This window comes from Arthroderma uncinatum, assembly GCF_011692745.1.
Source record: "Arthroderma uncinatum strain CBS 119779 chromosome Unknown scaffold2, whole genome shotgun sequence".
Taxonomy (NCBI): domain Eukaryota; kingdom Fungi; phylum Ascomycota; class Eurotiomycetes; order Onygenales; family Arthrodermataceae; genus Arthroderma; species Arthroderma uncinatum.
The window spans coordinates 947,355-960,029 of NW_022983864.1; the positions used below are offsets into that span (position 1 = coordinate 947,355).

General features: G+C 49.0%; 3 protein-coding genes across 3 annotated transcripts; all 3 read left to right on the forward strand.

The window, feature by feature from the left end:
• Positions 1–1,592: 1,592 nt before the first annotated feature.
• GIQ15_02234 (sulfatase domain-containing protein) lies at positions 1,593–4,418 on the forward strand (the record flags this gene model as incomplete). Its single annotated transcript, XM_033549651.1, has 4 exons — positions 1,593–1,840; positions 1,911–3,410; positions 3,481–3,774; positions 3,836–4,418. The coding sequence occupies 4 exons, from the start codon at positions 1,593–1,595 to the stop codon at positions 4,416–4,418; spliced, it is 2,625 nt and encodes an 874-aa protein (XP_033406812.1).
• Positions 4,419–6,502: 2,084 nt separating this feature from the next.
• Positions 6,503–9,812, forward strand: GIQ15_02235 (ZZ type zinc finger protein; the record flags this gene model as incomplete). The annotated part of the gene is made up of 5 exons (XM_033549652.1): positions 6,503–6,845; positions 6,923–7,066; positions 7,388–8,151; positions 8,504–8,626; positions 8,694–9,812. 5 exons carry the CDS (start codon positions 6,503–6,505, stop codon positions 9,810–9,812), a joined length of 2,493 nt encoding a protein of 830 aa, XP_033406813.1.
• Positions 9,813–11,899: 2,087 nt separating this feature from the next.
• On the forward strand, positions 11,900–12,613 carry GIQ15_02236 (phosphotransferase family protein; the record flags this gene model as incomplete). The annotated part of the gene is made up of 1 exon (XM_033549653.1): positions 11,900–12,613. One exon carries the CDS (start codon positions 11,900–11,902, stop codon positions 12,611–12,613), a length of 714 nt encoding a protein of 237 aa, XP_033406814.1.
• Positions 12,614–12,675: the final 62 nt, after the last annotated feature.

Here is a 12,675-nt window from a genome sequence, read left to right on the forward strand (position 1 = left end):
TAACGAAAATCAATACATAATCAGGAGAGAATCTGAATAAGAACGTTTTCCATTCAGCAGCCTCTCATAATCAGAAGTTCGTCATTGCACAACATGGAGTGAAACCCGCACCTCAGCCCCGTACGATGCACCTCGAACTGCCAGCACGGGAGTGGTGTGGGTCGGTGGCATCTCAACCGATATAGAGTAAAATATCGCGACCATCTTAACAGCAAAGACTCCAATTTTCTCATAAGCCTTTGTCAGGCTGCGACAAGGGTCAAAAGTATGTAACCGCCATAATGACAAAGTCCATGTAATGTCAGCCGATTACGCATTCGAGTCGTACAGGGGGGAAGAAAAGGAGACTGGCGATATATGCCAGGCAAGCAACCGTGTCTTTTTACCCATTGCTTTGACGGAGTATAGCAGTGCCCTTTTAACAGTGTCGTAGGTGAGGCGAACAAGCCTTGGACGTGTGGACATGTCTCATCGGCCGCTCCACAACGATGCTACTATATATATGTATGTAATCTCAGGCTACGGGCAGCCCCCCACAATGGCGGCGCCTATTTCTTCATCGTATCAGCCAAAGGATGCGTCGATGCGATGATCGGTTCGCAACACGACCAAGAACCTGCTGGCCGATCCCCCTTGGTGGCTTTTTAAGCAACTCAATGCTGCCCCCCGCGGCATCCCGCTTCCCGCTAATCGGGCTTACCGTGGGCTGAGGGCACCCATTTTTTTACCTACCTTTGGGGCCTCGTGAGTCGGGGAATAAAATAGTTGGCCTGGCTTCGCGTTGGTGCAGGGAGCCCTGGTCATTCCTTCTCCGCTACTCTGGACCCGGCGGTGCCTCGTACCCTCGCTTGCCCTTTGAGACAACAAGCAACACCTCTCACCTCACCACAGCCGCAACAGCCTCGAAAATAGAGCCGACAGAACGGCGTCTGCATCCAGTATTGCCTTGCATCCTGTATCTCCCCATCCTATATATTGTAATAGCTGGAGGAAGAAATAAAGATTTTAAACATGCCAAGGCCGCCGACCTTATTCGCACGCTAACCAGATCGGGAAATGGGACGCGTGCTTCGAAGGAAGCCAACCTCCCAACTTGTATAACTTGTATATACTTCCCTGTAGCGCCGTTTAGATTTACGCACGGAGTACAACACACAACCTCTGGGTATGTAGGATGCTAGACAAAGCTGCTTATAATAGATGCGTGCTGACAGAGAAGGGCGGAGGCAGCGCAACTTAGCCGGAGCCCGCCGTAGGGAAGGACGCTGTGTCTGAGATTGTCTGGTGGAGCTGGTAGTGACTCCATAATAGAACTTCCACTCCCACTTCTTCGTCTGGCGCAAGTCACTCGCCGCCCAGAAAAGTGAGAATTCGGCTCGGATGGTCGTCATTGGCTTTTAACGCTTTCTCTGCCCTCTTCTTCCTCCTGATTCTCCTTTCTCAACATTGGTCGACATAGGTGTCTTTGTTTCTGTGCTTCCTCCCCTTTCATCTCCTTCCTCCGCTACTCTTCAATATTCTCCTAGCTCCCGTTTTTGGCGTATCTTAGTGTATAGGATGGGCAGGCTGCCCGCAACCATCGTTCACTTACTATGAATTTCCCATCGTTTCGTCCATCGCGTGCCTTCCTCTACTCGCTGCTCGTCGTTTCGCTCATAACTGCAAAGGGCCTACATCTGCTGCAATTCGCCCGCTCCGTTCCGCCACTACATTTCATCGTCTTCTTTCCAACGCTGTTCATCTCAGATGCACTGGTTGCACTCCTTGGCCGGGTTCTACTCCATGGTGGGAGCAGCGGTATATGGCCAGCTATAGGCCTGGCCGTGGGGAGCTTTCTCTCGTACGTCTTCACTTTTATAAGAATATAAATATATGCTTCCTTTGGGCGCTTGCTAACTTACTGTTTATAGGGCTGTCACATTCTTTGCTGCATCCTCACAGCTTGGTTTCTACTATGTCACTGGAACTGAGATGCAGTGGGACAATGCCGGCAATGTCGCCTCCGATCCAGCCGCTATACGGATAATGTTGAGTGGGCTGCTTCAAGTGTCTGTTTCGGGGATGATTCTTTCGTTCTTGAGCTGGGTCTCGTCGCCGTTCCTCTACAACAAGGTCGGATACTGGATGTCCGCAGTATGGAGGATGCTCACAGGCCCAAAGTGGGAGATGATGCTGCCAACAGTGCGAAATCAGCGAGATCAGCCACAGAAGGGGGGTATCCGAGTCAGGCCCATGTGCTTGATGATCATGCTCGCATCACTGCTCGTTTTGCGGCTCGTCCGGCCATCAACGCCGTACGGTTTCATGTCGACGACCCTCCCCGTGGCCATGCTTCGAATGTTCTCACACCGGCACGGACACCATTCACACCGGCACGGATGTTCATCTCGCCATTCCCACACAAAGGCCTTTCCACTGTCCAATCTCACCTCATCGGAGCACTGGGAAAAGCCGAAGGGTAATTTCAAGGGCTGGGCGCCAGGGGATGACAACTTCATGGTCAAAAGATACCGCAATCGACGTCCAGAGTGGGTTACGGATACTCTCCCTGATGGGTTCCATCGCTGGGCCAATATTTCTCAAACTGCCGATACAAACTCCACATCCGGCCTGCACGGATGCTCCGGCGACAACGAAGCCCCCAACTTCTATAACCCCGTTGCGGACCCTATGCGTATTACAAACCTAGATCTCGGAGTTCACAAACGCCTGCAGAAAGTTTTCAATGACGAATCTGTCCTTATTTCGCATGTGGTGCTGGTCACCATGGAGAGTGCCCGCAAAGACCTGTTCCCCATGCGAGAAGGGTCGTTTCTTCACCGGTCCATTCTTGAATCGAACGATAGGGATGAGTGGGAGGAGAAAAACAACTTACTCTCTCAGCTGACACCCGTCGCCCATCAGATTACCGGCGAGGGCTTCTGGAACCAAACCAAGGGCAACCGACCCGCCTTTGGCTTACCGGATGGTATATGGAAAGATTCAGCAGCCACGGGAATGGGCGGCATAAACATAATGGGCGCCATGACTGGAAGCACATTATCGGCCAAAAGCTTCCTGGGCAGTCATTGCGGAGTATATCCCTTGCCAGTTGATTTCCTAGAAGAAGTTACCACCAACGTATACCAGCCTTGCGTTCCTCATATTCTCAACCTGTTTAATCAGGCCAAAAACAGATTCTCTCAGCACGGAGTCGAGGGGAGAAAGGTTAATCAAACAGCTGGGGAACGCCCCAGTGTTAAGAAAAGAAAGTGGAAGTCCATATTCATACAGGCGTCGACAGATTCGTATGACAGACAAGACAAACTAAACAAGGAGCTTGGATTTTCGAATTTCATCGTGAAGGAAACTTTGGCTGACCCATCGTCGAAGTATTATCCTCCCAAGCAGCCTATACTAAATTACTTCGGGTAAGTCCTCCCACTCTTAAACGGAGTAGATTGATATGCCGGGGATGTTGAAGCTGATTTCATACTCCAGATATCCCGACGATGAACTGAAGCCATGCATTCGTGATGTCGTAACGGATGCTATAAACAATAATGAACGGCTCTTCCTTTCTCATTTCACCAGTACCACGCATCATCCGTGGAAACTTCCCTCAAGTTTTGACCGTGAGTCGTATACTGGAGTGAATGGGAAGGCAAACCATGACCCCATGGACAAATATTTAAACACCGTCCGGTACGATGACGCTTGGCTGGGTCAAATATTGGGTATCCTAGACGAGAAGGGTATTGCCAATGAGACTTTGGTTGTTGTGGTGGGAGACCAGTAAGTATTTCTCCATTCTCTACTCAGCATAGCCAAGGATGGGCATTAACAACGCAAACAGCGGACAAGCCTTTGAAGAAGATGCTCCGGTCCAAGGCACCTATAAAAATGGCCACATCAGCAACTTCCGTGTCCCCATTGTCTTTCGACACCCACAGCTACCTCGCATCAACATTGAAGCGAATGCGACATCCATGAGCATCCTCCCTACTATCCTCGACCTCCTGGTAAACTCCAAGTCCCTCGACGACCACGACACCTCTATCGCCCAGGATCTCATCTACGACTACCAAGGCCAATCACTCATACGGCCATTCCGACCAAAATATAAGGGCCGTCAATCATGGAACATCGCAATCATCAACGCAGGCGGGAAAATGATATCTGTGTCCTCCGCAGCAACACCTTGGCGTGTCGTGATCCCACTCGACGGAGAGTCGCAGTATTCCTTCAGCGATCTAAAAACAGATCCGAACGAACTTGATCCACTAAGTGCATGGAAGGTCAGCTACCTTCTCCCTGCCGTGAAATCGAAACATGGTGCAGATGCAAGGCAGTGGCTTAAGGATGCAGACGAGGTCGCCCGCTGGTGGGTGAAGGAGATGCATCACCTCTGGAACTATCACGAAGGATCTGACAGTTGATGACGCCTGATCTTCGAGTCAGTCGCCCCCACGGTCCACGGTCCAGGGCTGTGACTAGGGTGGCCCGTCGCCGGCCGAAATCCCACCTATCCAACGAAGCGATGTCCATGATATTACTGCCAATCCCTTAATAAGGCTGAGCATATTCTCGATTTATTTTCTTTATCCCCGTTTTTAATCTACGGTCCTCCACTTCCTCCTGGCATGTGTACATCTGGGGGCGGAATGCATCAAGCGTATCATCTCGATTTCCCCCCTTGTTCTAATCTCTTACTTTCGACATGGATGGGGGTTCCTGCTTTTGTTTCGTGCTTTTTAAAACTTAGCATTGGCGTTGAATCTTTGATACAATAGGCTGGCTGGCGTTTTTCCCCTTTGTTTTTCGTCTTACTTCAAGTCTAAATGCTTATGCAAAGAGTAGCTAAGCGACGGAACTTGCGGAGGATTAGTTATGTACGTCAAAAAAGAATTCCACATCGCCAACAACGCATGAAATAAAAAATATGTATAGCAGTGACAATATAGCATAAGTTGATCTTAACTCATATTTTTTTTCTGTGGCCTGCGTTTCACCCGTGCATATATGGCTAGTCCCTTATTACTTACCAAGGCCAACTAATAATCAGTCAGGACGACTTGAAAATTTTCTCGAAATCGCCAACTATCCACTACTGCAGCATGTCCTGCAGCCACGGGCCGGGCAGCCTGACAAGACATGTCTCCTGCAGCTGACGATAGATGAGCGAGTCTGTATCATCTCAAAACATGAGGAAGCACGGGGGTATAGGGATAGCGTGGACAGCAGGATAAGCTGATTACGGGATATATCCATCTCTGCACGGCAGGTTGACACAACACCGCGTTATTCAAGGCTATTATTTTGCTGACTGAAGGTACTTAGGGTCCTATATGATAATCCCTGACATTGTGATTACTATACTACATAATGTAGACAAACTGCCTGCATCCTGGGAGATGCAGGGCAACGGCTATCATTAGAGCTGTGTGTCGTGCATGATCGCTTAGGCTGGCTGAAGAACGGTCCGGCATTCGTTCGACAGGGCTCCTTGCGATCAGAAATAGCCATCTCACTCCATCCAGATGTACTACGCACTTCGTGTTCTCCAGCAGATTGGAAGGTTTCTTGAGCCTCACGCTGAAGGCAGGGGGGTCTTGCAACCACCAAGATCCTTCGGCGAGCTGACTCTGGCCCCTGGTCGTCGTCGTGGTCATCGTCCTCGTCGTCGTGGCCGTGGCATGTCATCACCCATTTCGCGCTGTCGACGTCTCCAATACGTCGTCAGCGGTTGATTGCTCAGGGTAAGCCTTGCAGGCCGCGAGCCATCGCCGGCACCGAATGCGTATGGACGGCGCTCATATTTATCCCTAGTCCAACTGGCCACGGCGAGCTGCACGATGATGGCAGGTGGAGCCGGATTACCCTTCCCGCAGTCCAATGGGACTGGAGGTCGTAACGCAAATTTACTTCCCCGGGACAGGGTTTTTGATTATTTTTGTGTTTCTGGTGTAAAAGTACGGAGTGAGTTGGAAGGGAAGCGAGTTACTAATCGCATTCTGCAGCTGCAACGACGGGCCTCCGTGATGTGTCTCTTATGCGTGCGATCTCTGGCTCTGGATTTTCCGAGGGAGGCTTTGACAGCTTGCATCGCCGCGGTACGGATGAAGTCCCCCTCTCATTAAAAACAGAAGAGAGAAGGGTCCGAAGTCAGGCTGAAGATGACTCGCGTTCCCTCTTTTCTCATCGACTGTCGGCGTCAATATATAGCTTCTCAATTAATCTGACAAGGTTCGAGATCGCAATTCTTTTCCTTTTTGCGCCTACACAAATCTCGAGATATACCCGGCATTTGACCCTTCTAGTCCATCGGTAGAGCCGAATCAACTTCTAACCAGTCACTTGCAACCTGCAGTGGAGGTTTGACCCATCGAGCTCATCGGCCGCCCCGTCTTTCGTTCTCCTTCCTTTTTTTCTTCTTACCCACAGATGCGGCTGCTCGCGCCGTTGGACCATGACAGTTCCGCCAACGAATAGCATCAACAATATCAATGGCTCGTTGTCCCGAATGTCTACCTCTGATACTGCCATCCCGACCTCAGTCAATGCTACTGAGCTGCTTGCCCATGGAAAACCGTTCATTGAATTCCCTCGATACTCCATCTTCAATCTAAGGCACCAGATACTACCAGGTGAAAAGGTGGGCGGAAAAGCGGTGGTACCTGAGCAGAATGCCTCCGAATCTATCGCTGGAGTTGTTGACAGCAATGCGCCAGAAAATTTCTCCCAGTGGTTGTCGACGAGGCTGCAGATTGGGCAGCCGTTCGTGATACAGGATTTTGATAAATTACCGCAATGGAATAAGAAGCTGTTTTCTCTTGACGGGTTGATCGAACATTCTACGAAGAAAAGTATGTCTGGCCCCTACTTCTATCCACCATTTTACAATAATTGGAGCCTTTCCGTTAACCAAGCTGATCTTTTCCAGATATTCCTATTCGAAACTGCAGTACGAACAGAGACCTAAGCTTCACCCTTAAGAAATTCGCCGAAGCCTCTGAACGCTCGTATCGCGAGTTTAAAAACCTCTATGCTCGCGACCTACGTTGTCCTGACTCTTGGTTAGAACAGTGTAGGAAGTTGCTACCTCCAGAGATCCAATGGGGTGGCAGACTAGATCTGTTCCAGTGGTTGCCATCATGCGCCCGAAGCGAGGTCATGATGGCTTATGTGGGCTCTGAAGGCTCTTCGTCAGTATCCTATCTATTAAATTGGATATGTACTTGTACCCCTTATTAACCCTTTCATAGATCTGGTTTCCACAGGTGCTTCTCCTCGACGGTGGCTCTAAATTTACTAGTTGATTATGGTGGTAGGCCTCCATTCACCTATCAAAGTGTTTCATAAGATTTACTACAGCCTTCAGCTAACTTTTGTTAAAATCCGGATCTAGATCGGCCGGTTCTCTGTTTTGGCACGGATTTCAGCTCCCAAGCAAAATACGACAGCTTCGCAGCCGCTCGTGGCGCATCACCTCATGTCGACTGGCTAAATATCGAACCTGAAGACCTCAAAAAGGCAGATTTCCCAGTATACATCTGCGAACAATGGCCTGGTGACTTGGTCGTCTTTCCTCCTGCAACAGCACACCAAGTTTGGAACCTTGGAAATGTTTCAACGAAAGTGGTGTGGAACATCCTGCATCCTCTATCCCTGGATGCTGGCCTTCACTATGTTCAGCCTCCATTCAACCGCCTCTGCCATCCAGACGTCGCTCGATCAAATCTCTCGCTGGCCTGCGCCATGCTGAGTCTGCTCCGCGAGGATAGGCCCGCAACCATTCCTCCCGATTTGCCTCTCCTCACTAAGCTCTTCAAACAGATGGCGCAGGATGAGACAATTGACGATCGTCCTGCGACAACGATAACGCTCGTTCCTATTCCGGAGACAGCTATCGCAACTTGCAACTTCTGTGGAACCGCCATCTGGAACCGACACTTACGTTGCGACCAATGCCAGGATTTTGATCTATGTCTCATGTGCTATTTAAGTGGCCGCAGCTGTGAGCACCCTTCAAGCTATTCATGGGCTGAAATAGTGCCGCAAGAGACATGCACGCGTGTTGTACTACGAGCAGAGTCTATACTTGGGTACGATATAAGCAAATCCTCCGAAGGATCCCGTATTCCAGACCAGCGCAAAACTCTAGGTACGGCGGTAAATGAACTGATATTAGCCAGGCAGAGCATGGCGGTGAAACTGTGCCACCTATGTCGGAGTGATCACTTGGAATGGAAAGGCAGACGCTGTGATAAGTGTTCGGCGTTTTTTTGCTATCGGGGGCTGTACCGGCATTTCGATATGGCATCGTCGGATGTGATGCGACATCCAGGCTTATGGATCTGCCCAAAATGTCTAGAGAATTGCAACTGCCGAGTGAGTGTTCTTTTCTTTTTCCATTCCCGCTTAGGGTGACATGAGCCTGGTCAGGTTTTTATCCGGGAACCGCCTGCTGTCTGGTTGGTATCAAAATCGGACCAACCATAAACTAATACACCCTCCCTTTTAGTGCTGCCATTTCCCCTCTGCTTATGTCAAGGCTGAAAAACCCGCATCGAAGCGTAGAGTTCGACCGGGAGATCCGCGGGGAAAGAACATGGGGTTTACAGACAATGTATTTGACCAAAAAAAGGTAAGTAATTGTCTTACATGGAGGCTCCGCGAGAGTTGCGGCTGATCAGGATGATCCCTTGTCACAGAGAAATACGCCTGCCCTCCCTACGTCTCCTACATATACGTCGCCACCCGCTGCTAGACAACATAAACGGTCCATCTCATCATGCTCGACTGCCCAACAATCATTGTTATCTGCACCGCCTCGCCGTGCTACCGCTTCGGCTATCACCCTCCCGACTCTCTCAACCCCTGAACTAACCCACTCGTCTATTGTTCATGGAAGAAGGGACTCCACCGTCGAGGTGATCTCGGATGGCACCCCCCATGCGCGATCCAAGATGCGACGATTGTCGATTGTATCGCGTGATACTACACCGAAGCCCCATCCCGAGGTACCTTCTGGTAGAACCCTTCTCGGGATTGACTATATAACACAAAGGTCTTCCTCCAATGACGACCAGTTGTCGCTTCCCCCTTTGAAGGGCAGCTCGCGCTCCAGCGGGCCTTTTACCACGGCCTCACCATCTACCATATCCCGCCAGTCAATGTCACACGATGGCGGGATGGCTACTCTTGCTACTCTCGCAAGCACTAGAGAGAAGGAGCAGGTCTCACTAACCAGTAGCAGCTCTATTGGTGACGCTCCTCGATATGTTGACAGAGATCCTAGGGGTGAAGGCAGCAGTGACACCATGGCCCTAATGCCACAGCCTGGGGCACATTATCAGCATCAAGCTTACATCCCACCTCACTATCAAGGAAATCCGCCATCGCAGCTGATGCCTCCGTCATTCGGAGTTCTCCCTAACCCCAAACAACCGCCCGCTCACTATCAACCCCCAAGTGGTGCAGGCAGTGCCTTCTTCAGCGGACCCCAAGCTACATCAACCTCAACCCCTCGTTCAACATCGATGACATTACCCTCAAATCCCAATCCCCCCTCGTCCGCTACCAACCCTATACCTGCACTTGAGACGCAACTTCACCGGCTCCGTCAGTATTCTGAAGAACTGCTTTCTCTCTCCCTATACAACTCCCACAGGCTTCTTCAAGACGAGATCCAACGGTTAGAGGGAATATTGCTATTAGCGAAGAAAGACCGGAGTGAGCGTGTTCTCCGAAATCTGGAAATAGAATTTCCGGCTTTGATTAATATCCATGAGGGTTTAAAACGGGAAGGCGCACGGTTAGGTTACTTCTAACCGTACCAAAACAGTTTTATCATGTCGGCCATGGAACGGCGCCTTATTCTTCCTTTTTTTGTTTCCTTTTTGTTATATGTAGTAATGACGGGTCATGATAGATATGGATGGAACGGATGGAACGGACTGGGTGGCTACGATACCCTTGGCATTTTTTCTCTATGTCTGGCTTGATGGATGGATTTGATATGTCTTCTTTCCCTTCTTTTCTTGTGCTATTATTCTCCCGCCTGATACTGTTTGTTTTAATGTTCAGCGAGTGATGGATCTGCTAGGAATCGGTTTATGCTCGTTTAAGCGCAGAGCGATGTGTTGAATTTCTGAAATATATATTAACATCATCAAGATAGTATCTCGTTTTAGATTGGCAATATTACTAGAATTCTTTTTAGCTCGTGATCCAATTGATTGAGGGACTGCACATAGGAACCTGTAGGGAACCGTTCAAATCGTCACAACGTCGACAGTAACACCCGTATTTCACTATCCTGTTGTAAATGGGCTTCGAGAAGAAAATAAAACATGGTCTGGGGTAGCCTTTACGACAACTACTGTCGTACAACTAAATCCTAACAACCCGCAAAACGGGATAGTTCGTAAGACCCTGGCACTTTTCATGCTTCGAAACTCGATTTGGGATTATAGCCAGCCCTGATATTCTCGATTAAGGAACAAAGTCATCGTTTTTGATCTGGTGAGAGAACGAATGCCATCTGAGAGGTCTTACGGACGTACAGCTTGTCTTTACATGTAGTGGTTACATCGCACATGGCGTCAACCTGCCCGTTGCCGAAATCATTACGCAGTCACTGTCTTAAACCGGGCATTCCTGAACTGGCAGAAGTCAGACTACATGTAGAAGAGATATAAAACGACCTATCTGCCCTTCTATTCCACGAATTGGTTCATCGAAGCCGTCTTAAGTCTTTACCCACGAGATTTCAAGGCCTGCATAACGCAAGATGTTATACAAGATAGCTCTTCTATCGATGATATCCATAGCAAGTTGCGGAAACGTCCGCGGGCCACCTTGCCCTTCCCTCACCGGGAAACCACTTTGCTGCGCCAGGGCAATGGACGCGAAAGACCTTCCGCCTGGTTATGTAGCGTTTTTGAGAGGAAAGGGTATTACAAACGTAAGAGGACTTGTTGGAGTCGACTGTAAGCCTTCTAGTTTCCTCTGCACACCTTGAGAATGTTACCCGTCCAATGCGGATATTTTTCCATTGATTGGGACATATCAAAGTGAGTTCCAATGCTAACGATGGGTTATACATCCATTTAGGCCACGAAGGCTCTGTCGGGGAGCCTGGAAAGCCTTGCACGCCGGTTTGTTGCTTGAACAATGACTTTGTACGTCCCGGCCCCAATTCGCCGAATGTTTATTAATCAATAAGCCTATGTTGGCCCCGAGGAATACCATGAACTAATGCGATGGTAATAACAGAATGGGATAATTGCCACGGGTTGTGTTTACTCAAACACATAGTGATATGTCTGCGAAATATCAAGGAGGAATAGGGGGGGTCCGCGGCTGAATTCCGAGTTTATTTCTGACTAAGACAGACACACTATAACATCTTTGTTCATCATCGAGACTGGCATTTTTGGACGTAGTTGCGCTCCTGATCATAAACTGTTGAACATGGTCCCTTGGATGGCCCTTGGATGAACCCTCATCACGTGGTGGAAACCCCCTGATTCAAGTATAAAAGGGAAGTGAGATCCTGGTTCATGTACGCAGTTAATTTAATTCTCAATCACCATCTCCTTAAGGTAGCCCTCTCCATGCGCGAAGTCAACGTCTATACTCCGTACAAATTCAGGATATCCATAGCAGGCACCATCTATCCGGAATTCATTACAACCCTCATAACTCAGGGGTCACTACTTCCAGTGCTCACCTTCGAAAATCGTATTAAGATTGCCGCGACGTTCTAAGACAATCCCTAACGCTATACCATAGTTTCTTAAATAGGTAGTTATGTGTCTTTTCAATAGATCGTCGGAATGGTATGCATCCCATTCGTTTGGACGAGAACCGTGTGGTGAAAAGAAAAGCGTTGGATTCCGGAGAGAGTCATGCAATGGAGTTCATTGCTAAGACAACAACCATCCCTGTTCCGAAAGTCTTTGAGACGCGGTATGTCCAGAGGGAGCGGGACACGCAGTTTTGTATTGTGGTGGAATACATACCTGGCAAACCATTGAATATAATATGGAAGGATCTAAGCGAGGAACAGAAAACAAATATCTGTTACCAAATTGACGGGTATCTCTCTCAGCTTCGAAAGCTAACTGGTGATCGAATCATGGCAGCAGATGGCGGTTCATTGAACGTGGGCCTTTATCAAAGGCGCTGGTTGGGTCCCTATGACACTGTGAAGGAGTTCCATCACTCTTTGGCCAAGGGCGAGCCGCATAACTTGGGTGACAATCATGCTATTCATTTTGCCCATGCCGATCTAGCCCCCAGGAATATTATAGTTGATGAGAATACGGGCCGTATCAACGCAATCATTGACTGGGAGCGGGCTGGATGGTATCCAGAATACTGGGATATTGTCCGGATGAATTACGACCGGCCAAGTAAGCGCGAGATGGGAGGTTATACCAAGCATTGGAAGTCCGTTTTCAATCACATATACGAAGAGGAATTTTCTGCGATGGTGGATCTGATTGAACGAACAATAGTTCCATATCCAGATGGAAATGTGAATGAACCGCGTCCCGACATTTTAACGTCGTCTGCCACTCATGCAGAGCAGTTACGAAAGACCTTTGAGACCAATCTTGAATAAATATACGATGTTTGGAAATTAGCATTTTGATTATCTTAGCTAGAGTCTAGATAGCGCGGTAA